The 24,565-nt window shown below is 38.9% G+C and overlaps 1 protein-coding gene across 4 annotated transcripts in view; it reads left to right on the top strand.

Moving 5' to 3' along the window:
- nup210 (nucleoporin 210) overlaps positions 1–24,565 on the top strand; it is a 30,536-nt gene that overhangs the window by 2,340 nt on the left and 3,631 nt on the right. The window contains exons 3-39 of one of the 4 annotated variants that reach the window (XR_013904010.1): positions 449–580; positions 1,498–1,588; positions 2,039–2,189; positions 2,759–2,891; positions 3,125–3,283; positions 4,400–4,468; positions 4,564–4,670; positions 4,778–4,918; positions 5,037–5,174; positions 5,402–5,557; positions 5,942–6,140; positions 6,684–6,829; positions 7,824–8,042; positions 8,288–8,461; positions 8,775–8,967; positions 9,197–9,303; positions 9,722–9,826; positions 10,345–10,446; positions 10,560–10,688; positions 10,938–11,065; positions 11,151–11,286; positions 11,389–11,451; positions 12,131–12,310; positions 12,395–12,475; positions 12,632–12,763; positions 13,015–13,173; positions 13,556–13,647; positions 13,806–13,980; positions 15,963–16,138; positions 19,555–19,775; positions 21,148–21,284; positions 21,988–22,102; positions 22,426–22,572; positions 23,121–23,371; positions 23,482–23,523; positions 23,613–23,686; positions 24,281–24,400. Coding sequence is in view for 3 of the 4 variants with exons in the window: in XM_080294419.1 (XP_080150545.1) it covers positions 449–580; positions 1,498–1,588; positions 2,039–2,189; positions 2,759–2,891; positions 3,125–3,283; positions 4,400–4,468; positions 4,564–4,670; positions 4,778–4,918; positions 5,037–5,174; positions 5,402–5,557; positions 5,942–6,140; positions 6,684–6,829; positions 7,824–8,042; positions 8,288–8,461; positions 8,775–8,967; positions 9,197–9,303; positions 9,722–9,826; positions 10,345–10,446; positions 10,560–10,688; positions 10,938–11,065; positions 11,151–11,286; positions 11,389–11,451; positions 12,131–12,310; positions 12,395–12,475; positions 12,632–12,763; positions 13,015–13,173; positions 13,556–13,647; positions 13,806–13,980; positions 15,963–16,138; positions 19,555–19,775; positions 21,148–21,284; positions 21,988–22,102; positions 22,426–22,572; positions 23,121–23,371; positions 23,482–23,686; positions 24,278–24,400 (5,172 nt within the window). In the remaining variant the exon portion in view is untranslated. Of the gene's footprint in view, positions 1–448; positions 581–1,497; positions 1,589–2,038; positions 2,190–2,758; positions 2,892–3,124; positions 3,284–4,399; positions 4,469–4,563; positions 4,671–4,777; positions 4,919–5,036; positions 5,175–5,401; positions 5,558–5,941; positions 6,141–6,683; positions 6,830–7,823; positions 8,043–8,287; positions 8,462–8,774; positions 8,968–9,196; positions 9,304–9,721; positions 9,827–10,344; positions 10,447–10,559; positions 10,689–10,937; positions 11,066–11,150; positions 11,287–11,388; positions 11,452–12,130; positions 12,311–12,394; positions 12,476–12,631; positions 12,764–13,014; positions 13,174–13,555; positions 13,648–13,805; positions 13,981–15,962; positions 16,139–19,554; positions 19,776–21,147; positions 21,285–21,987; positions 22,103–22,425; positions 22,573–23,120; positions 23,372–23,481; positions 23,687–24,277; positions 24,401–24,565 lie in introns of those variants that run through there. The other 3 variants (XM_080294421.1, XM_080294420.1, XM_080294419.1) reach the window with 3 other exon arrangements.

The raw sequence follows: 24,565 nt of genomic DNA, 5'->3' as shown, positions 1-24,565 counted from the left end.
ACATTTTCTCCATCCTTCCTTCTTTGCAGTTGTGAAATAAGCTGTCATCTGTTGCCTGAGACCCTGTGTCATTGCTGTGACATGGTTACCCTGCCACATACATCTGAAATGTTTCAAACAAAATAAATAAATCTATTTTTTCACAATAACTGAGCAGTTTTAGGTTTCTAAAAGCCTAATTTAATATAGCCTTTTCGCTCACTCTTTCATGCCCACTAACCAAAAAAGCCACAACATTTGACTTGACTGATAACTCTGCATACTACAAGGAATAAAGGAAGCTTTAGAGCTGCTGCTCTCCACTCTCATTTCCATACAGTCGCGATAAAATGTTTTAGTGAGGAAGTAGATTTCAAGCTTTGCATGTCAAATCAAATCTTGAAATGCATTTGATTCAATTTGGAGAAAACATCCCTACGTACTTAATAGTCTTGCCTTCTGTTTGCAGTTACAGGACAGGTGCTGCGTTGCGATGCTATTGTCGACATCATCAGTGAAATCCAGATAGTGTCCACCACCAGAGAGCTACATCTTGAGGATTCACCACTGGCACTCAGGATTCATGCACTGGACTCTGAAGGTGACATTAAAATGGCTTCTTATTGGAGAGTGCTATTCTAATTTTAGCCTATTGGTGTTATTGGTAAGGTAAATAGTTCCTCATATTGTATTATCACTCAGTTCTTAAGCTGTAAGGAGTCCACAGTGTTTATGTTGTGCTCTGAGTGTTCAGAGTAATGAGTGAGCTGGCTCAAGGTAGTGTTTTCTTTCCCCCTCAGGCTGCTGCTGTGAGGTGGCTTTTTGTTCTGTTCGACTGGTTCCATTTAGGCCTGGCACACTTAGTTTAATGAGCTGTAGCTACAGCCTGATTCTTTCTGATGGTGGCTCGAGGGTCTAGTGTTATGGGTGTTATGCAATTTTTGTTTTTGTTTTTTACATTTATTTATTTTTGAAGTATACACCATCTAAGGAATCTAAAGGGTCTGTATGCATCTTGTAATGAGGTTCATTTTTGGTTTTCTTTCACCTATTTCACCTGCTTATTAAAGACAGACAATTGATTAGTAGTAGTTTGGAGACAATGATAGCGAGGCTAAGGCTAAGACGGCTTGGACCGTGTTCAAGGGAGGGATCAGTTTTAAGTTTTATTTAAATAGATAGAGGATATATTGAAAAAAGGATGTTATACATGGCGATGCCAGGCAAAAGGAAAAGACATGGACCACAAAGAAGATTCATGGATGCAGAGGAGGAGGGAATGCAGAGGGTTGGTGTCAAAGGAGAGGGTGCTAGGGACAGGGTGAGATGTAGGCAGATGATCAACTGTGGCAACCCCTAAAGGCAACAGCTAAAAGAAGAAGGAAAAAAATTAGATACAGCCACTAATGACTTTGGCCTTAAACCACAAGTTAGAATTTCATTGCAGATAATTCTCACCAAGTCTCACACAGCCATGTTTTATTTGGTGACTTAAATAAATATTTTGCTTTATTTCAGGAAACACCTTCAGCACCCTTGCAGGTCTAGTGTTTGACTGGACCTTAGTGAAAGATGTGAATGGATTCTCTGACTCTTACAATTCATTACGGTAGGTTTGCGTGTGTTATTACTTTAAGGCTGTCTTGAACTACGTGATTTATTGATGGTAAACTAAAAATAAAAAAAAGTTATCTAGCAAACTGACTACTAGTGTAATCATAAACAGCTTATTGAACAATCCTGTTGGATTTCCCTGTGCGGTATTTTAATTTTATATTTTTACGTCCCGTAAAAACCCATTTATCTCGAGGTTAAATATAATACAGAAGGATCGCAGCTTACGGTGTAGCCTCATATGTAAACTATAGCAGCTATGGATAGAGGGGTATTGAAGAAGTACGTATGTTCTGCTGTTTAATAGTTGTTTGATAGTAAAGATTAAACACTTCTCATGGTATTAATCTCTTGATTTGGTGTTGGTGGTCCATTCTGCGCTGTGCCAAAAATGTAACTACACTGACTTGAGTAATGTATTTCTGATTTCTTTTCTGTGTTCAAGGGTACTTAAATTCTCAGAGTCCACATACACCCCTCCTGGATACATATCTGAAATGGAACGTGTTGGGAAACAGGGTGATATTATTTTAGTATCAGGCCTGAAAACGGGACATGCAAAGTTGAAGGCAAAAATACAAGAACCTCTTTATAAGGTAAGATGGTGCAAAGGACATTTTATTTGCTGTTGTCACCAGTAGAGAGTAGAAATATTTCCCTTTTATTGTTATAATGATATTGTTTGTTTATTTATTTATGTATTTATTATTGGACGGTAAAAAGAAGTCAGAGTTCTGGTAAAATTTGGCCCATTTTGAGTAATAACTTAGTTTGGAGACGAAGACATCTAAAAATAGCAAAATATTACATAGCAGCAGTACTTTAGGATGTCAAGGCTGCTGTGACAGTTAAATTGTGCTTCTGTCTTGTCAACATTTTTTTTTTTTTTTTTTTTTTTTTTTGGTTGGTTGGTTGGTTTTTTTGTTAAGATGGCATTTTGTTTTCATCTGATGCACTTGTATTCTGAATAAATGTCCAATTAAGTCCATATGTAACAAAGGAAAGTTATTTTTGGTAGTATAGAAAATCTGCGAAAATGGCTGTTGGGCACTTGTAGTTTGAATTCATATCAGCATTTATAAAACTGCAGTCCGTTTGATCTGGTTTGAAAAGGCGGGAAGCTGAAACTGTGTTGTGTTGTGTAACCATGGTATCCATGCCACAGGATGTGGGTGCTGCAGAGGTAAGGCTGCTGATCTTAGAGAACATCCTGCTGAGCCCCGCACACGATATCTACTTGCTGGCCGGAACTTCGATCAGATACAGAGTCTTGAAGATAAGACAGGGAACGATAACAGGTCTGACTCTGTTTAATGAGGAGTGAAGTTCTTCATTCAATGTTTACTTAACTTGATGTACATTTCCTGAAGCTGTATGCAAAGACATTCAGTAGTACTACATGAGTTTGCATGAGTGTTGCTAATATATGAAGTGAAAATGTAGTCGAGTCATTGATGTCACAGATGAGAGGAGCAGCTCTGCATGGTACATAAATGCCAACCTTTCAGCTAATTTCTCTTTGTTTGTCTAGAGCTCTCTATGCCTTGTGATCAGTATGAGCTGCACCTTCAGAACAGTGTTGTTGGTACTAATGGAAACCCAGATGTTGCTGTGGCCAGTCTGGATCCAAGAACCTCCACTGTTACAGCAGTTCAGCTGGGACACATCAATGTGGTGCTGGATCATAAGAGTATCCTTCTGACCTATTGCACCTCTATTGAGCAGTTACTGTTCTGGTCTAGTGCTGTGCAAAAGTCTTGAGCACCTTTCATTTGTTGATATTTTACTAGGAAAATCGTTTATGAACGGAATGATTAAACATGTACAAACATAAATGGAAATGCAGTATATAAAACAAAAATAAAGTTGGTATAATTCTAGTGAGCTTGAAGATCAATATTTAGTATGATCAACTCTATTCTTCAACCCAGCCTGAATCTCTTTGGCAAGTGTTCTTGTAATTTAAGTAGTTAAATCAATAATAGTTCTCCAAAGGACATCCAAAGCTCTTCTTTGGATGTTGGATTACTTTTCTTTTGTATTCTGTAAAGATGATCCCACTCTGCTTCAATAATGTTGAAGTCTAAGCTCTGAGGAGGCCAATCCATGACTAATAGTGTTCCATTGTGTGCTATTTCTGTTTCAGTATGCTTTTACTGCATTGGCAGTGTGTTTGTGATCATTGTCAAGTTGAAAAATAAAGCCACTGCCTATCGCACACTTTCCAGATGGTGGATCAAAATCTGATGGCACTTTTCTGTGTTCATTTGTCCATCAAATTTGACAGGATCTCAAACATCACTGGCTGAAATGTAGGCACCACACCTGTTACAGTGGATTTTGGAGTATGTGTTGTTTTTGGAATTTTTCATATATTAAACTGAACAAATGCCATCAAATTGGTAGCAAAGTGCACACAGATGTATTATAAAATTGGTTTCTTTGCTAAGCTGTCTGTGTAGACACAACATTGCTTCATCCATTGAGTTGGGTTCCTTTTTTATCCTTGAATTGATGTTAAGGGACTTCACAAAAATTTCCAAAGAAAAGATCTTCAGGAAGCCTGGAGAACTATTGCTCAAGATCACTTGAAAAACAGTTACAAGAAAGTCTGACTCTTTTGAAGCATAATATAAAGAACTGAGTGGTACCTCAAGACTTTTGCATAGTACTGTTTAATCTAATGTTTACTACAACATGTGTATTCTGTTATTTGTCAATTAACTGAAATGATTCAGTTTTTTTTTTTTTTTTCTTTATTAAGAGGAGTCTATCATTTAAATTTTCCTTAACAGTATCTTCTCAGGCCTTCGGATGCAAGGAGTGTCTCGCCTACCCAATAGCACCCTATATGTTGTTGAACCAGGCTATTTAGGTCTGTTTCTTTTTCTTCACTGAAAGTCTAATTTAAAAAAAAGTTGTGTGTGTTTTAGATTAAGTTGACCAATATTTTGTCTGCAATTTGTTTAGGTTTTAAAATTCACCCAGGAGATAGTTGGATTCTTGAAACTGGAAGAGTGTATGATATCCACATTGAAGTATTTGACAAATCTAGCAACAAAATTTACCTATCTGATGTAAGTGCTTCCATTAAATCATTTGCAGTGTACTAGTTGCAGATAAAAATCAATATATAGGCAGTGTTTTATAAATCTGTGTGTGGTTTATTTTTTTTATTTTGCAGAATGTCCATATTGACACTACTTTCCCTTTGGAGTATTTTGAAATCCTGGAGTCTTCTTTGAATGGATCATATCACCATGTCAGAGCACTCAAGGAAGGCCTGACACTTATTGATGCAACCTTAAAAGCTGTCGTGGATAAAGTAAGTTTAGATGCAGCTTTGACCCTGGATTTATTATTATTGCTACAACCTACTGACACGTTCTTCCGCTTCAGTCGAGAGGGCTCGATCATTTCCTGTGCTATCTGTTCTCTTTCAGAGTGGAAATGTCCATCCTCTCGCCAACCCAGTCCACAATGAACAGGATGTGGAAATCTATAACCCCATAGTTCTTAGTCCCAGTATTCTCACATTTCCATGGCAGCCCAAAGTTGGAGCTTATCAGTACACAATAAAGGTAATCATTCCTTATTTAAGTGACTTCTGTTATGGGGCAGGCAATTTAAACTTAACATCCTGTATAAATTGCTTTAGCATTTGCATTCCTTCATATTCTGCGAAACACCATAGATCAAGCTTTGTTACCACTAAGTCTAACTGTCAGATCCAAAAATTTGATGTCATTTTTATTTAAAAAAAAAAGAAAAAGAAAAAAAAAGACACCTGTTCTTTGGTGCTTTTCAGGCAACAGGAGGTAGTGGAAATTTCAGCTGGACTTCCTCAAATGCAGCTGTTGCCACAGTGACTGTGAAAGGGGTGATGACCACAGTTAGTGACATAGGCGTCAGTGTAATTTATGCTCATGATCTACGTAACCCACTACACTTTGGCCAAATGAAGGTAAGTAAACACAACACCGATTTTAAATGAGATATTTATATCTCATTGTATGAGATGTCATTGATTCTTCCAACTTTAACCTCATAGGACCTGGCGTCCACATATGTGGACATCACATTTTGGGTTGTCTAGAGCACAATACTAAATGGACTCGTTTTAAATTTGATAGAACAGTGGTAATGTATTGTCCTTGTAAGTGTATATCAGGTAAAAAGAAAATTCTTTGTTTTTACATTCATTAGGTCCCAATCAGCCCAAATAGCAAAGAGAAAATAAAAATGCATGCCATGAAAGAGTTTGGGTCTTAGGAGGTTAAGGGCAAAAGTACATTAATCACTTTTCAGTAACACTCTTCACCGTGTCTTGGATCATGCTTTCTTCCAGGTGTATGTTGTTGAGCCTGTAGCAATGGACTTTGCTCCTTGCCCAGTAGAAGCCAGGTTGGGCCTCATACTGGATCTGCCTCTCAGGATTTTTGGTCTGCTTGAAGAGGGGGAAAAAGAGCGGGTCATGTTAAGTGACTGTTCCCATTTTGACCTGGTGGTTGAACAGGAGAACTATGGCATCTTTGAAATACTAGACGGTGAGTCCTGTTTGTCTGTCCGCCTCGACTGGACTGTGAAGATGCAGTAAATTTAAAAAAAGAAGATGCAAAAATGTAAGCAGTATGAGCTGGTTTAATAGTAATGCATAGTGTGGTTTTATTTCACTGTCCTTTTTAGATAGACGATTGGTAATGGCTACCAAACAAATGAGGCTCATTCTGTCGAGTGAGGGATTGATTATTATGTTTAGTGTCAATCCAATGTGGGCCCCACATTGCCTGCTTTTTTGGGGGGGTGGACTACTGGTGGGTCTACTGGTGGCGCCCATTGTTGATTTCAAGTAGAAACAAACACTAGAATGAGAAGAAAACATTTTAGATTTCATCACAGTATTTATTATATTCTACATCTTTCCAAAAATCTTTAGTTTTCCGTTATGGAATTGTTTTACTTACAATTAAACGAATGTATAATTAAACCTTGTAGAGTGTGAGTTTTGTTTTTTTGTTTTTTTAATACATTGTCATATCAGATTATCATGTACTATGACTTTCTCCAACCCCATTTTTCCTGATTCACAGGGAGGCTAACTGCAGGCCAGGACCACTGCAGTGGAGTGAGAGCCAAAGCTTTGGCTCCTGGGTATACCGTGCTTAGTGTCAGCTACACTCACGGCAATGTTCATCTCAGTGCCAAGATCACCATTGCTGCCTATCTTCCTCTCAGAGTGAGTCTAAAGGTCATGTCCTTTTCAGGACTTGGCTCATCACGATGGATGAGGCATTTGTACATAATATCTTTTTCTTAAGGCTTCCAGGATTCATGTCCAATTACTGATTTCATTTTTGGGACATTTTTAGTTATGTTCTTTTTTTTTTGTGTGAGTGCATGTATGTCTGAGATACACTGAAATACACAAATACTTATATATCTCAGTGTTTTCTACTGAATTGGATTCTGTTTGTGGCATTTTGGGTTGTGCAAGCAAACAAAGACACACCCATCTTCCTTTAATAAATGATACCATACATAAAGTGTGGCTGAGCTGCTATTTCAGTTGCTAAGTACCTTGTAGTAAATAAATAAATAATATATTAAGCTGGACTTTGAGGTGAAAGAAGAAAAGAAAATTGCAGTAAACTGCCAATAAGCATGGATCTTATAAGAAAACAGATTCACTGAAGCACATTCATGCAGATTAGTGAATGCAGACTAACCCTACAGAAATGCAACGATTGGCGAGTATTATATTTTACTTCTCATTGGTTTTCGTTGGGAATTTTAGTATTTCGTTATACACAGGGGACACAGGTGTTTGTGGTTTTTTGTTTGTTTTTTGTTGTTTGTTTTTTAAATACACAAACACTGTAAGACAAAGGAATAAAACTGACAGCTATTGCAGTACAGTGACTGGATGCAACAGTTTGACATGTCACATCTTCTCTGCTAAAATATTTAGTCATTTTTGTGAACAACATACATACTGTCGTTTTTTTGTGCACATTACAATCGAGCTGTCAGTAGCATACGGCGTTGTTTAATGCCTCACATGGCACTGATTTGTGTTTTTCAAAATACTGCAGACATGTTTGTGGAGTTTCTTCGCTTGTTTTGCCCTAGCAGCTAAAGTTTGACCCAGTTTTATTTCTCTGCTGTGTAATGCCTTGTATTAACATTTCCATAGCCAAGTTCTTCTTAACAGTTGAATGTTATTCTGGCAGGCGATTGACCCTGTATCTGTTGCTGTGGTGACACTGGGATCATCAAAAGACATGCTGTTTGAGGGTGGGCCGCGGCCTTGGGTCTTAGAGCCCTCAAAGTTTTTCTGCAACTTGAGTGCTGAAGATGAGGCCAGCCTGAGTCTTACCCTGATTAGTCCCTTGTCTCACAACTATAATCAGCGTTTGGTCAGGGCAACCTGCAGAGCCCTGGGAGAGCAGGTAGGACCTTAAGTGTAATTGTATATCTTGTATTTACCATTCCCAACGCTAACTAAAATATTGTGTGTTTCTAAAATGAATATCGTGGTTTGAAGTCATAGCTAAAATCATAAATCGTATTCGTTTTATTGCCATTGCGATTAGCATAACTCAAGGGTGTCCTTAATAAATTACTTTGATTTTTTTACAACCATTGTAAAAGTACAGCTGTTTATCTTTCAACTGAATTTAAATGTTATTTCCAGGTTCTGGAGGTGATGGTGGGGAACAAAGCCAGTGTGACCAATCCTTATCCCGCTGTAGAGCCAGCAGTCGTCAAGTTCGTTTGTGCTCCTCCATCCCGCCTTACTCTGGTGCCCGTGTATACGAGCCCACAGCTAGACCTGACCTGTCCGCTGCTGCAGCAGAATAAACAAGTGGTATGCATGTGGTCACTGTTTAATAGACTCCTTTGCTGTGTTTAGATGTGTAGATTGATTTTTATACTGCTACTTCTTTCATTTAATTTTTTATCCATTGATTTTCAACACCAGCTGAAGAAATGTCAAGTTTATGATTTATTTATTTATTTTAATATGATCTTCTGAAATTTGATTTGTATGAAGGGGCACTGGAAAATAGCTAATTATATTTGTTAACAAAAAGAAGTCCAAGATCTTGGTGTTTTGTTTTTGTGTAATGGAATTAAACTGTTTGAAAAGCACATTCATCATATAAACAATGATCTTCTAGGTACCTGTTTCAAATTACCGCAACCCTGTTTTGGATTTGGCTGCTTTTGATCATCAAGGGAGGAAGTTTGACAACTTTAGCTCTCTGAGCATGCTGTGGGAATCCACAAAGGTATCGCTGGCCAGTATTGAACCTACTATGCCAATGAAGCTTCAGTTGCTCAGGGAGGGCAACAAACAGATGAAACTTCACGGTAAAAGATCATATCATTTTATATCATTTGAACTTTAAATTTATGAAAGAAAAACAGGAGAAAATTTTAATCTCAGGGCATTTGAATGGAATGGTCAGTTATCAGTTTAAGTATCTCCAGGAATAGATTGTTTTTGTTTTTTATCTACGATATTATTCATAAGTTACAAAATGAAAAATGCATTGATTTCATGTATTTACTTTTTACTTCTTTTTATGATCTGTGATAGGACGGCAGGAAGTTCTTGTCCACCAGCAAACAGGCATTGCTGCCATCACAGCAACAGCTCTCGGTTACCAGGTTTCACACCTGGCTGCAGCCAAAGTCCCCAGTCCAGTAAGTCAAAATAGTTGCTCCGCTAGCAAGTCATGCAAAACAGCTTCTCGCTTCCTCTTAAAAAGTAGAAGTGGTTAACTAAAGTATTATTCAAGATATATGGATTGTTTTTGTAATAAGGTCTCTTTTGCAAAAGAGATTCATCTCAGTGAGTTTACGTTTTGTTTTGTAAACGCTTTTCTAGTGAACAGGACTTCATCAGCTGAGTTGTTTTTTGTTTTTTTTTAAACAGCCATGTTGTCCTGTTAAATACATCTGTAACTCAGTTTCTGTACAGGAGAGGAAAAATCTATTTTTGCATATAATGAATGTGTGGAAAGCTTTAATTTTGTTGTTGTATATTTACATCATACATTTAATAGCCTCAGTCATCATACTTGAACTTGTCTTCCCCTTCTTCTGCCTCTGTCCTCCTAAGTATGACCCCATGACTCCTGTCTCAGCCACACTGGAGCTTCTGCTGGTTGAAGATGTGAAGATTTCTCCTGACATAGTGACCATATACAACCACCCGGATGTGCGAGTAAGTTATGGGATTACTGTTCCAGTGGACAGACACATCAGTACATTTACTTTTTACCCCCCTAAGTCTGGACATCAACACTCTCACTGACTTCTCATGGCTTGTTTTACCAAAATGTATATTTAATGTTTATTATGAGGGATGTGATTTGATCTTTTCACCATTTCACCTCAGCAGGGCAGAAATGTGATTTACTCCCTCAGGTAACTGCTGAATTATTCAGATGGTGCTTATCACCACACGTCGTTGTAATGTGTACCCTTTGCCCCGTTTACTCAGTAAGCATTCCCCTCTTAATCATGTGTGACATGGGAGCAGGGTTAAGTAGGTGTAGGGGGTTAAATAACTGTTGGTGACCTGTGTTAGAGGATTTTAAAGAGGTGGTTATCTGTCCCCTTTTATGTAACATGCAAGGCCAGTTGCCTGTCAGAAAAACAACTGTGAACACAGATGGTCTTCTGAATCATTTTTGTGATTAATTTTCACTGCAGACTGCTCACTCCAGTTTTGTTTTGTAGGTGAATCTGGCTCTGCGAGAGGGTTCAGGGCACTTCTTTGTCAATACCAGCATTAAAGGGATGGTGAATGTGGTATTCCAGGAGGCTCAGGGCACCGCTCAGGTAAGAAGGAACATCTTAACTGTGTCTATCTATAGTAGACTGCACACGTTACGAAATGTAGAATTTCAAAAAAGTGTATTGAAATGTAATTGTTTCATTTGCTGTTTGCCCAGGTCTCTCCCATCCTTCCAGGCATGGTTAAGGTGATGGTTCATGACCTTTGCCTGGCTTTTCCCGCACCCGCCAAAGCAACTGTACATGTTTCTGACATCTTGGAGGTTTATGTAAGAGTGGTTGACAAGGTCAGTGTCCTGCCTCAGCCCTTCATCCTGGAGGGGTCTAAGCACTACTTGACTATAAAAATCTCTCAGTATCACACATCCCTGCAATGCTTCAGTGACTTATAAGCACTAAATATGGTTATTGTCTTTGAGCACTTCCCTTTCAAATTCCACTGAAAGTCAGCTTGTCTTTAACACTCATCATTAGGTTTACCCTTCCTGTGAACCAGAATTATTTTGCTGCTAATGGATGCTTTTCATCTCTTACAGGTGGAGATTGGCAAATCTGTGAGAGCTTATGTCAGAGTCTTGGATGATAATAGGAAGCCATTCCCTGCCAGCTATTTCCAATTCATGAATCTTAAACTCAAGACAGCTTCTGCAATAGTCTCTCTGAAGTAAGTAGTAGAAAATGTGTTTTACCTTTAGAGTGAAAGGGGATCTAAGGCTTTATTTTTTTGTTTCTGAATGTCTCCTCTGCAGACCATTAGTGGAGTCCACAGAAAGCGATACTGCTGTTTTCTTGGTGAAAGGTGTTGCCATCGGTCAGACCACTGTATCAGCTGTTGTTGTGGATAAAAATGGGAGAAAAATTGCTTCAGCACCCCAGCAAATAGAGGTATAATTTTGTGGAGTTTTTTTGTAGTCTATTTTGGGTCTTCTATTAGCGGCACATTTTATACAGGGGGAAAAAACATTTTTTTTCTTCTTATTATTGTAGGTGTTTCCACCTTTCAAGCTAATCCCAAGGAAGATGACCCTGTTAGTTGGAGCAATGATGCAGGTACGTCTAATACGTCATTTGCTTCATTTCACACTCTAATTAGAAAATATTTAATGTGTACTGTTACAGTAGAAGATGGTGGTCAACTGTGTGTGCAATAACTGAGCCAAACACTCAGTTGAGAGAGAATGAAAGGAAAAGGAAAAAAAAACTGTCAGAGCAGGTATCCCTGATGTGCTCATCTGTGGCACATAGCTTTGACTGTGAGTGTACCCCCCCCCCCTCTCATGCAGTAGACAGGACAATCAGTCAGAAGAAAGTTGGGTTAAAAGAAGAGGGAACAGAACTACAATGACTTTTTTCATGTGGATGGGCTGTGGGGGTTACACAAAGTCCCAGTGTATCAAAATTAGGATTATTTCAAACCATGAATCAAGACGATCGTCTTCAGTAGATTAGTAAGAAGAAATAAAAAAATAGACTTGGATATGAGCACAATAGGTCTACGTTGCACTGGCAGCACACATGAGTTAATTCAGTTTAGTTAAGAGCCCTAGAAAAAATCAACTTTTAGCTATTCCCTGATTCACAATGGGTACCTCCATGTTTTTTGTGTTTCTTCCCAGGACCAGGTTTTTTGCTTGCTGGGAAATGTGTAAACCACTACACTGTGGAGAAATTAGTCAAGATTACTCTTTAAATTTAAATTACTCCTTTTTTCAATCCTGCTTGTTTACAGATCACATCTGAAGGTGGTCCTCAGCCTCAGTCCAATATCCTGTTCTCCATTTCTAATGAGGAAGTAGCTTCTGTTAATCCCATGGGCCATGTCAGAGGTATTGCTGTTGGAAATGTTTCTGTTACTGGACTGGTCCAAGCTGTTGACGCAGAAACCGGGAAGCTAGTTGTTGTGTCACAGGTAAATGTATATCTGTGGTTTTAAAAGTGTAATGCTTGGGTGGGTTTTGCACATAAGACAGACGAAACTATTTTGTTTCCTCAGGATCAAGTAGAAGTCGAAGTTGTGGTTTTGACTGCCATTCGAATCAGAGCACCTATTACAAGAATGGAGACGGGAGCACAGGTGTGAACGTTTTATACTTGAATCAGTACAACGGACTCAAAATCGATTCTTTGCTGTTTAGAGTCCAAATAGCAATTTTAGACTGAAAATTGAAACCAATAACTGAACAGCGCAATTTTATTTTTTTGTATTTCTAAATCTTCTTTCCTTTTCTAGATGCCTGTATATGTGATGGGTTTGACCAACAGTCAAACACCCTTCTCATTTGGCAGTGTGCTACCTGGTTTTACCTTCCACTGGTCCACTACTAAGAGAGACATCCTGGATGTCCAGCCAAGACACATTGAGGTACCCAGCATTGAGGATTTTCATTCTTGTATTTGATATCATAAGCAGCTTCTATTTTTGTCTCTCATTTCCCATTGATCGTTTTTATTAGATTTACTTCAGACCTGGTGTCCATCCATTTCACTATGGGTTTTTAAAACTAGCGTCTGCTTTGTCTCTGCTTTTCCCCTGCTTCCTCATCGCTGTTGCCTTTTTATTTGATTTGCTGCTTCTATTTTTGCCATGCTCATAATGGTCCTTGTCTTATCTAGGCTAATGTGGAGCTTCAGTCAGAGCACAACTTTGGCATGAGGGTGACTGGAAGAACGAGAGGGCGGACAGGGCTGAAGGTGGTACTCAGAGTTTCTGACCACACGGCTCAGCAGCTTGTGAACAACCTGCAGGAGCTCAGTGACGAGATCCAGATTCAGGTACAGCACCATGGCTATAGCTCACTTTTTATAGACATCTGTAAACAATGGGAAGGGAAACACAAAGTACCATAAATACATCCTATTCAGATATTTTATAAATACCCCTTTTATGGAGTGCTTTGCATATCTTGACTGTGTCCCCTGCTGCTTCTCCATAATGGGGAAAGCTGGCATTTAAGGCAGCAGAGCATTGAAATTGCTGAGTTTTAATAAAAATCTGAAGCTGTTAACTTTGAAGTGATAACACTGCAGATTATTGGGAGCGCAGTGCATCCAACTTCAAATTGTATTAAACTATGACATGTCACTAGTGCAGAAACATCAAAGAATGATTAAGGCTCTCGCATAATTGGAGTTTCAACATTTTGCTTTGATCAAGGTCTATGACAAGCTGCACATGCTTAATCCCAAAGTAGAGGCTGGGGAGTTACTGATGGCTCCGAACTCGGCTCTGAAACTCCAGACTAACAGGTGAGTAGGAATCACCTGCACAGTGGGGTGTTTTTTTTTTTTTTTCTTTCTGTTCCATATACAGGTGAAAAACAGCTCTTCAGTATTTTATAGCATGTAATAAAAATATGTATACTGTTTGAATGAATGATGTGATTTTGTTTTTTCTTGTCCAATAGGGATGGTTTGGGTGCTCTCTCCTATCGAATGTTAGATGGTCCCGACCAGGTTGTTATTGCTCAAGTAGACGATAAGGGCTTCCTCTTCTCTGGCTCTCTCACTGGCATCTCTTCTTTGCTGGTTACCTCACAAGAGACCTTTGGTGTCAATCAAACTCTCATCCTTGCTGTGAAGGTCAGTTTAAGAGCTACAATGTGAAAATTGTTTGAGATTCATGGTTTAAACATGATATCATGTGGATATTGACTATAAAACACATCTTCTGACCTCCTGCCAAAAACTATGCGCTGAAACCTTGATTAAACAAATTAAGCAGCTTAAAAAGCACAACAATATAAAGATCTAATGCTTTTGGCTCAAACATAACACAAGTAAACACAGTTTCTAAATGACAGTGTTATTTGTAAGGGTAAAAAACAAATTCCATACCTATATGGCCCAGTGTGAAAGTGATTGCCCCTAAACCTAATAACTGATCAGGCCAGCAACAACTGCAATCAAGCATTTGCAATATCTGGCAAATCTCGCCCCAAGACAGCTGGGATAGGCTCCAGCCCCACCACACCCTGAAAAGGATAAGCAGCACAGGATGGGATTTTGGCAGAATTGCTGTAATTCAGCTGCATTGGTGGGTTTTCGTACATGAACTGCCCTTTTAAGGTAATGCTACAGCATCTCAATCAGATTCCGGTCAAAACTTTGACTAGGCCACTCCAAAGTCTTCATTTTGTTTTTCTTAAGTGATTCAGAACCCAAGAGCCCTTCAGCTTGACGTCACTGACACATGGTTGGACATTATCCTTCAGGATGTTTTGGTAGACAGCAGAATTCATGGTTCCATTTACCACAGCAAGTCTTGCAGGGCGTGAAGCAGCACTAAACCCCCAGACCGTCACAGTACCACCACCATATTTTACTGTTTGTATGATATTCCTTTTCTAAAACGCTGTTACTTTTACGCCAGATGTAATGGGACGCAGACTTTCCAAAAAGTTTAGTCATCAGTCCACAAAATATTCTCCCAAAAGTCTTGGGGATCATCAAGATGTTTTTTGGTAAATGTAAGGCGAACCTTCATGTTCTTTGGTCAGCAGTGGTTTTCTCATTGAACTCTTCCATGGATGCCATTTTTGCCCAGTCTCTTTCTTCTTGTTATAACATGAACTCATGAACCTTAAATGAGACATGTGAAGCCTGCAGTTCTTTAATACTGTTCTGGCGTCTTTTATGACCTCCTGGATGAGTCGTTCCTGCACTCTTGGAGTAATTTTGGTTGCTCGGCCACACCTGGGAAGCTTCATCGCTGTTCAAAGTTTTCTCCATTTGTGTGTAATGACTCTCACTGTGTTTTACTGGAGTCCCAAAGCCATAGAAATGGCTTTGTAACACTTTCCAGACAGAGATGACAGTGACTTTTAATTCTCAGGTGTTTTGTTAGGTCGTCGCACGATGTGTTGCTTTTTGAGGTCTTTTAACCTGCTTCACTTTATCAGACAGGTTCTATTTAAGTGATCTCTCTTGTTCTGTCAGTAATCAGGCCTGAGTGTGTTTGGTGAAACTGAAGCTTTCCAAAAAATCTGTTTAATCACACTTGATTCATGATTTAACAAGAGGGGCAATTACTGTTTCACACAGGATGCGGTAGGTTTGGATAACCTTTCTCTCGTAATCAGAGAAATCATCATTTAAAAACTGAATATTGTGTTTACTTTTGTTATGTTTGTGTAATAATAAAATTTAAAACATAAGTGACAAAAATGCATAGCACTAGGAGTGATAGACATTTAATAATCTGGTATTTTTGTGTGGTATGGCTTGTATTTAAAAAAAACAAAAAGACAACTTTCTTTTCGCCTTTTATTTTTCTTATTTAAAATCCTAGCTTTTTGTTTTCATTAGAACTCAGTAAGAATACAGGAGAGGGTTTCTATTGCCAGTTTTCTTTATTGAATCTTTCTAAAAATATATTATCAGTAGTAACTGCCTGTCGTATGTCGGACTGAGCCTTTCTCCTTTTTCTTCTCTGCCCACTGAGAATTGGCCCGTACTGGAATCGTTATAGCCACTCTGTAACTATTAGCAACAGCACAGGCCTTTGAAGTGACAGCTGACATCTCGCTGCAGTTACTGATTGCGACACTAATGTTATTCTTCAGGTGGTGCCTGTGTCCTATTTGCGCTTCAGTACCAGTCCGGTGCTCCACACAAACACCAAAGAGAACCTGAAGGCTTTCCCCCTGGGAACTGTACTCACCTTTACTGTCCACTTTCATGCCAGCACTGGAGAAGCACTACACAGCTCCAACTCCCACCTTACATTTACCACAAACAGGTGAGAGACTAAGCAACCTATAGGTTCATTAGCAATTCTCATTAAGCTTCAGGCTGTATGATTCTCAGATCGAAGCATGACAAAGAAAAAGAGGAAGATTTATTTTTCTGTTAGTGTAATACCCCAAGCTTGAAAAGCTATTATCCTTCTGTTCTGGGCCCTATTTATAGAGGGGAAAAAAGCAAGGCCTCACTTTGAGTACTCCTTTTGTGCATCTTCGCCCAGCCTCACATGAGCTAATGTCTACAATTATTTCAAATACAGCAAACCAAGTCATGTCAACCCACAGCCTTCCTAGCCATTATCAACTATATATATATATATATAAAATATAATTATTTTTTTTTTTTTTTTTAGGGGTGCAACGATACACAAAATTCACGGTTCGGTTCGATACTTTGGTGTCACGGTTCGATATTTTTTCGATACAAAAAAATGTTCATGCATTTTTAATTTGTCATTTATTAAAATTATAAATATATATTTTAACTCAAAAGTACAGTTTTTAAATTTAACCCTAACCCTTGTGCGTGTTTTTTATTTTGACAGCGAATGCGCACCTGCGGACCACTTATGTGCAGCCCTGGTTATTTAGCTCGTCATATTGCAGCCACAGAAATTCTTTTGTCCATGAAACCATAAAGCTGCACTTTCTTTTTGCCTTATAGTCTGATTTGTCATAACTTCTCCGTTTTGTGGTAAGCTTTTCTTTGGCTGTCACTTCTTCACCCTGACCTGTCTTATTTGGCTCAGAAGAAATGAAATATATATCCTCCTGCTTTTACACACGCACTCACATAAGCTCAGCGATTCTCTGCGCGATCAACCTCTCACATGTTTAAGCTTGCTGCGGGAGATTTCACTTGTCATGTTTGCATAGTAAGCTAACGATTAATAAGACGATGTCAGAGGAATTGGTGCACAAATTATCATCACTCACAGATCAGTGCTGTCGCTCTCTATACACAGTTCGCGCGATTGCAAAGTGAAAGCAAAAAAACAAGCGCAAATTCAAACGCGATTTCAATATGTCACATATTGACAGTGGCTCACCGATGCCAATGACATAATTACCCAGCTACATTTCTGAAAGAATGCAAAAGCATTGACATATATTTTTCCTTCCTACAATAGCCGGACGGGCAGGGCAGAGATAGATTTTGGTAGCCCGACTGAAAAAAATCGCTAGCCCCAGGACGTCGGGCTAGCGATATTGCGAGCCCTGTATCTGATTGAGGAATCACTCATCTTTGGAAAAGAGAGTTTATTACAGAGAAATGGCTCTTTCCCAAATAAAAGCTATACTATCCGCTTCTTCTGGGCTATATTCTCAGCAGCATAAGGAGAATCATGTGCTAACAGCTGTCTAAATGACTCGGCTAAAGTTAATAGCATGCTTGTTGTTTTTGTCTTTGCACTAGGATGATGTCGGTGTAAATGTGCAGTCATATTCATTGTGTTCCCACTAGTGCTTTCAGGTTAATCTCGTTGAAATGACCTTAACGCCACAACACGGCAAATCTCCGTTAACGAGCTACCGCCGATCGCCCCGTGCATGGGGCTAGACGGCCAACACGTTAACGAGCTAACTGCGCTAACACACTAGCTCCCACCCATGTAATTGAGCATTGCACGGCACATCCAACATACTGTTTTACTTTAGTCCATGACTCGCTTACCTTCAGGGTCATACGTCACATGAAAACCAAAATAATTCCAAACGCCAGATCTGGAGAGCTTAACTTCTGTCTTGCTAGCTTGCCCTGCGCTCTTCCTTCTGACTATGCTGTCTGTGTTGAGCGCTCAGTAGATCTGCGCTCGACAGTGCAGCCTAGGCGGAGTAGTCGAACGCAGATTCACTGAGCGCTCAACACAGACAGCATCGTCAGAAGGAAAGTTGATAAAATAAATTACAAATGTTGTATTGTTCGATACATATGCGTACCGAACCGAAAGCACTGTATCGAACGGTTCAATATCGATACGAATATCGTTGCACCCCTAATTTATTTATATACATATATATATATATATATATATAATATTAGTATAATTTATGTCTATGTATTTACTAGTACATATGGTATCATTTGGCCTGTTCATGCTGTCGGCCATGAAATGAAAATGTGATGCTTTTATAAGGTGTTGTAGGTGCATAAATGCAATAAATGGGCCATTGCATCCCGTTGCTAGGTGGTAGGAACATGATGGTTTAATATATCCTATATAATTCAGCTTTTGTGTATATAAATGAGATGTTACTGCTGTGAAAACAACAGGATGCTTTCATAAGGTTTTGTAGGCGCATAAAGGAAGAAAAAGAGGTCATTGTAGCTCGTTGCTAAATGGTTGCCAGGCAACCTGATGGCGTCACATATCATGCATAACTGAAGTTTTGTGGAAATGAGATGTTGTTGTGATGAAATTAAAAAAATATATATTATACAACTCCTGATTGTGTAGTAGGAATTGAAAAAGAGGCAAACACATGAACAGAGAATTTGTGTATTATAATAAGATATAATATTTGACCTGGAGTTTTTTGTCTTTCATTTCACACATGACTCATCTGTGTGACCAAAAAATATTGGCCACTCAGGTGATTTGAGGCAAGACTTGCATAGTGCTCTGGGTCAGCACTGTCTGCTGGTCTAAGATTGGACAAACCATGAACAGTGTGCTGGAGATGTGGTCCGCTCACAACTTGGAAAACTATGGTCTTATTGTGAAAGGACACTTTTAAAGGTCACTTAGAGTCCACGCCTCAGCAGCATAGAGTTACTTTGACTGCAGGTGAAGGAACAACAGCTTATTAGCCAATGTTGGTCATAATGTTTGGCTCATCGCCGTATATCTTTAATACTAACATTATTTTTGTTTTATTCTTCACCACTGCTGAGATGCACGATACTACTCTACTACTCCTCTTGACTCATACTGTTGTACATTCATTTTCTGTACAATCCAACCAGAGCAGTTGAGGTCACAACATCATCTAGTGATAGCCTGTATGAGGAGTAATTTGATTAATTTAGAGAGGTATTCCTTTAACCCCAGTTTCAGAACGACTTGTTTCCACCTGACTGAGCGAGGTAAATGTGTGTGTTGAACAGAGCAGTGTTGCACTTTTTCCAATGAGGGACTCCCACGCCTGGCAATACAATAAATTGATTCTATTATGGTTTTCTCCAGGTGCTGACAGATGATTTTAGTGGGAAAGTATCACATTTTTGATTGTTGGCCTGTGATAAAATTCCCCTAAGAGCTTCTTTTACTGATGTCTAAGGCTGGAGCTGTTTTGGCCAACCTTTTTTCTAACTCGCTTGATTTGAAACACCCTGAAAAATTAGGACTTTCACAGAAACGTGTACAAATGATAATCATAATTAAATCTGTTCCTATGTTCTTTTCTTTAGAGATGATCTTGTGCAGGTTGGGGTTGGGCCTGGTAATCACACCCTCACAGTGAGAACAGTTAATGTAGGACTCACACTCCTTGCAGTTTGGGACAGCGAAAACATGGGTGTGGCAGACTATGTTCCAATTCCAGTGGGACATGCTATTCATATGGATGATGCCAAAAAACTGATGGTGGGAGATGTGGTCTGCTTCCACATCCAGTTAACCAATCCCAGTGGTAAGAGATTTACACGTTAAAATGTCACAAATGCTGTCATAAAATAATAAAAAGCACAACAAAACATTGTGAAAGTTAATAAAATGTCTGTTAAATTTGGCACAATTTTACAGTCTAGATAAGTATTTCTTATGTTTTCTGATTGCTTTTCATTGACTTTCCATAAGGACAAAGTACTTTTTATTAGGGGTGGGTTTTTATAATCGATTTATCGATTAAAATCGATTCTGACTTGGATAACGTGAAATCGATTCATTAAAATCCTGAATCGATTTTTTTAATATAAATTTATTTTGCCCGAAATGACAGAATCTCAGGTGAAATCTCACAAAATTTCAACAACCACCAAACAGCTAAGACAGTAAATGCGAGCAGGAACACGGATTCTGCACAAAGACTTAAACACACAGCGCGACCCGCGGATCAGAATCAGTGAGATGTGACTTTCTCACCCGACGGCACGGACACAGTCGGGGCTGAAAGCCGGCGGATCCGCGCTTTGTGTTTACGCCCTTTTTGCGCCGATTCTAAAGCTGTTAGTTTTATCTCTCTCCAAACAATAAAAATAAAACTGACTGAACCAGCAGCAAAAGAAGATCCAAACTACGCTTCACATAAACATCGTCATGAATTCCCTCTGACTTTTACTGTTTTGCTTCCACCACGATAAAATCACACTTCATGCACAGCTCTCTCTCTCTCTTTCTCTCTGTACTGTTTTCTTCGTTATTCGCTTGTTTGTTACGCACAAGTCTACCGTTGTTTACAGCGCTGTCGGCCGCTGTTTTTTTTTTTCGTTTACATACTTCTGAAAATCAAACCTAATTTCTGCCGTTCAATACTGAACAAATTTAAACTTTTTAAAATTATACAAAATGCAAAACGCTCAGCCGTGTCTCTAATAAAACCGCTGTAACGTCAGAGGTAACGTTCATATGTTCATTAATGCTTTTCTTTCGTTTTTGATGTACTGCAGAGTATTTTTATAAAATCCCAGGCCAGGAAAATCTTCATGTTTTTCTGTGTTTTATCCTCAGCTACTTTGACACGAAGGCATCTGTGTGATGATTTGATAAAATCTTGCATGTGTCAACTTCCTTTTTATAGATACAAAAATATGTCAATTTACTGATCTGAATTATAATATTTCTGACTGTCAAAATTTCCCATATTCAAATCGAATTGAATCGAATTGTGGATCGAATCGATTCGGGACCTTGTGAATCAGAATCGAATCGATTCTAGAAATCAGTGACGATACCCAGCCCTACTTTTTATGTCACAAAAATAACTAAAGGAGTACCAATTTACGTGAATTTAAGTGTACTGTACATATTTTAAAAGCACAATATTATCTTTGCCTTCTCTGTAGGTGCTCATGGCACTTGGAGCTCCACTGCAGATGGTGTTCTTCAGGTGGACCCTAAAACTGGAGCTGCTGTAGCTAGAGACTCTGGGACAGCTACTGTGTACTATGAGATACCTGGTATTTTGAAAACATACAGAGAGGTATGTTACTTATAGTGCAGCTTGGTATGTGGTTTAGCCATGGCTTTAATGAATGTGCACTAATAAACAGAATTCTAATTATGCATGCAGTACCATTTTGATCTTTCTCTGCTCTTTATACATTTGTTCCTCTACTAGTGCAGAATATTGCAGGAATCCTCTAGACATGTATCATAACAAAAATTAAAAACAAGTGGATTGCATATCCATCATCACTTCCACAACACTTAATTTATGCATAATGTGTGCGCATGAAATGCTGTTGTTAGGATTCTTGTACACGGTGCGTGGAAAGGATTAATTGGCTCTCTGGATGTTGCTGTTCTTTAAATCATGCTCCTTCCCCCTGAATGTGACCACAATTTTTAATGAATATTTGCTTTTAGAGCAGTTAAAATGTTTTTATGTTGGCTATCTATCTTAAACAGAAAAGAGCTCACATGCATTTTAAAAGGAACTGAATTAAGATGTTGTTGTTTTTTTGTTTTTTTTATCAGTGTGAGAAAGTCTTTGAAACAAGTGGGTGGAATGTTATATTCAGCACTCAGCTGTGTTTTAATTAGTTTGCTTCCCCGACGGTTTGATTTGATTGATGTAAACGGTTACTAGTGAATGCAAATTTCAGTGTGATTATTCCATGTACACACTTATATCTTCCTTGGATTTTCCTTTAGCTGTTGTGTCTTTCTCTATGCCTCTGTAGGTAGTAGTGGAAACTCCTACACGGACAGCAGCTATGGCACAGGCTACACCAGTCAGGAATGGCAAGGAGACAAAGGTTCTCCTGACAACCAAAGAAAGAGGAACCAACCTCATTGGTATTGAACTCATATTTAGTTTTTTGTTTTTGTTTAAATGTTTATTTGTGTGTTTTAGAAGAAATGTTATAGGAATTTATTACTTTCACACAGCCATGCTAGCTCTTTCACCCAATAATCACGTTATAGTGCAGATATGGAAGCTGTGTAAATCATCTCTATATGAGAAACCATTTTAGCAGACATCCCAAATATCAAAACTTTCTGTTATTGTTGTTTTTGGATTTTTTTCCCCCCTTATATAAATGTAAAGATTCATGAAGTCTTATTTTTATTTTTTTTTTAATAACAAATTTCTTGTTCTATTGTGTCCTAAACTACAGGAACCTGTTCCTCTAACCAGATTGAAGCTATTTCACAGCTGCAGCCAGAAACATCTGTAAACTGCCATCTCAGCTTTACCAGCGACATTGTCGATTTCTCTGCTAATGACGTCTTTAAAACGCACGTCACCTTTGACCCCAGCATTGGTAAGAGAGCCCCCCCCCCCCTTAAATTAAAAGATACTTTTAAAACATAACCTCCCTCCCCACTACATAGGTTATTATTTTTTATTTTTTATGTGTATGGTGTGCAAAGGGGGTAGGAAAGTACTGTTTACAAGGGCATAATCAATACCTGCATTGCCCATACAACGAATTTAGCAGGGGCTATAAAAGTTGTCCGGGTGATGTATTGAACCGAGCAGACGCCCTGTTGCCTGAAATCACTGGTCTAATTGTGTTTGGGATTTTGGGACTTCTCCCTAGTTGCTGGCTTATGTACAATGGGATCCACAGTGTGTTCATGAGGTTGTAACCATTCAGCTGAATTTTAAAGGGTTTCTAATAGAACTATGTGATTGTGAAGTGATACTTTCTCAGATATTCAGAGTTTGTATGTACCTGGCATCTTTTTTGTAACCAAAGTTATATCAGGGCTCACATGCATGGTGGTATTCATGATCAGGTCTTGTACCAAATGTACACATTAGTAATTTATCTCTAACCATCACCTTTACTTGTGTCCAATGCCTCAGGCTTCTACACATGCTCCATGACCTTGCAGCCCATCACTGACCAGCAGACCCGCGTGCTCAGCGTATCCATGACCAACCTGCTGGTGAAGGCAGGCCTGGAGGGCAGTACTTTCTCTGGGGTACAAGTCAGTGCCAGACTGCCAATTGAGCCAGGCCTGTACTCAGACCAGACTGAGCTGCTGCTCTCAAACTTACACCCATCAGCTGAACTCACAGTCTATGGCCCTACTGCAGCCCTGTCCAATGTGGAGGTACAATATGTTTTTAAAGCTAAATAATGCTATTCTAATTTAATTCTCCGTGTTTTAGTGAACTTAAGATATGATGTTTAGAAGCATGCATCACTTTGTGGTATCTTTAGGTGGCGTCTACTTCTCCCAACATTGTTGTCCAAGAGAAGGAGGTACACCATAACTTCCCCAGTTTCTCAAAGTACACCGTCAGTGCTGTGGACCCCCATTTAGCAGTTTCTGCTTCCATTTCTATAAGCAGCACTTCCTCCGACCAGAATCTCGTCATCCCAGTCACTTTGATTCACGTAGCTGATCCCAATGCTGCAATTCAAGGTCAGATATTAACAGTGCAAATGAGAATCCACAGAACCTAAAGCCAAACTTGTCGTTTTACTTTAAGTGTATTTTATGTGTAATGTTGCAGGAAATGTAGCTGGGTTGTTTCACAATGTATTATTATAAATGTGAAGCTACTCATAGTTCATCGTAAATGATTCACATTGTTTAATCTTATATTTTCAATACATATCATCATTTTGTTCAATGACAGAAAATGCACATCTCAACGTACAGTGCTTAACAGTTTGTTGTTGTTTTTTTACCCTTCAATTGAACAGAAAATAGAAATGTGGCCATAATGTAAAAAAAAACCTTCTGTATTGAGGTAATTAGCTGTTTAAATGGGTTACTGCTAAGTAATCAATGCCAGCCACGTAACCAGCCCTGCCATCTGTGGGAAATGAGGACACTGACATGGCATATTTTTAGTAACCATCTTTCCATTCAGGTATCAGACATCACCAGTGTTGTAACAACATCATTATCCTTTCTGCCGTAGCTAATATGTTGAGTGTGTTGTGTGATTTCAGCATTTCAAATGGGCTTGTTATCTCAAATGCCTCTCTCTCTCTCTCTCTCTCTCAGCAGCTGCTTCTCCAGTTGGTTATATGGAGGGGGGCCACTCCTTCCACAGCTTCATAAACTCCTACCAGATGATGTTCTGCACCCTGTTCGCTCTGCTGGCTGGTACAGCTATCCTCATAATCGGTGGGTTGCCTTATTCTTGTTGGAATTACTAAGCCTTACATAATTGGAGGACCTGTTAGATCACATTTTAAAGAACTGCACTCTAGTTTGTTTTCTGTCATCAAAGTAATATTTTTATGTACCTGGAGTGTACCAAAATCGTCCTTTTCGACAGCTGTTCACAGA

Source organism: Astatotilapia calliptera, chromosome 20, assembly GCF_964374335.1.
Source record: "Astatotilapia calliptera chromosome 20, fAstCal68.1, whole genome shotgun sequence".
Taxonomy (NCBI): Eukaryota; Metazoa; Chordata; class Actinopteri; order Cichliformes; family Cichlidae; genus Astatotilapia; species Astatotilapia calliptera.
Note: the sequence above shows the minus strand (reverse complement) of the source record. Positions and strands in the feature narration are given on the sequence as shown.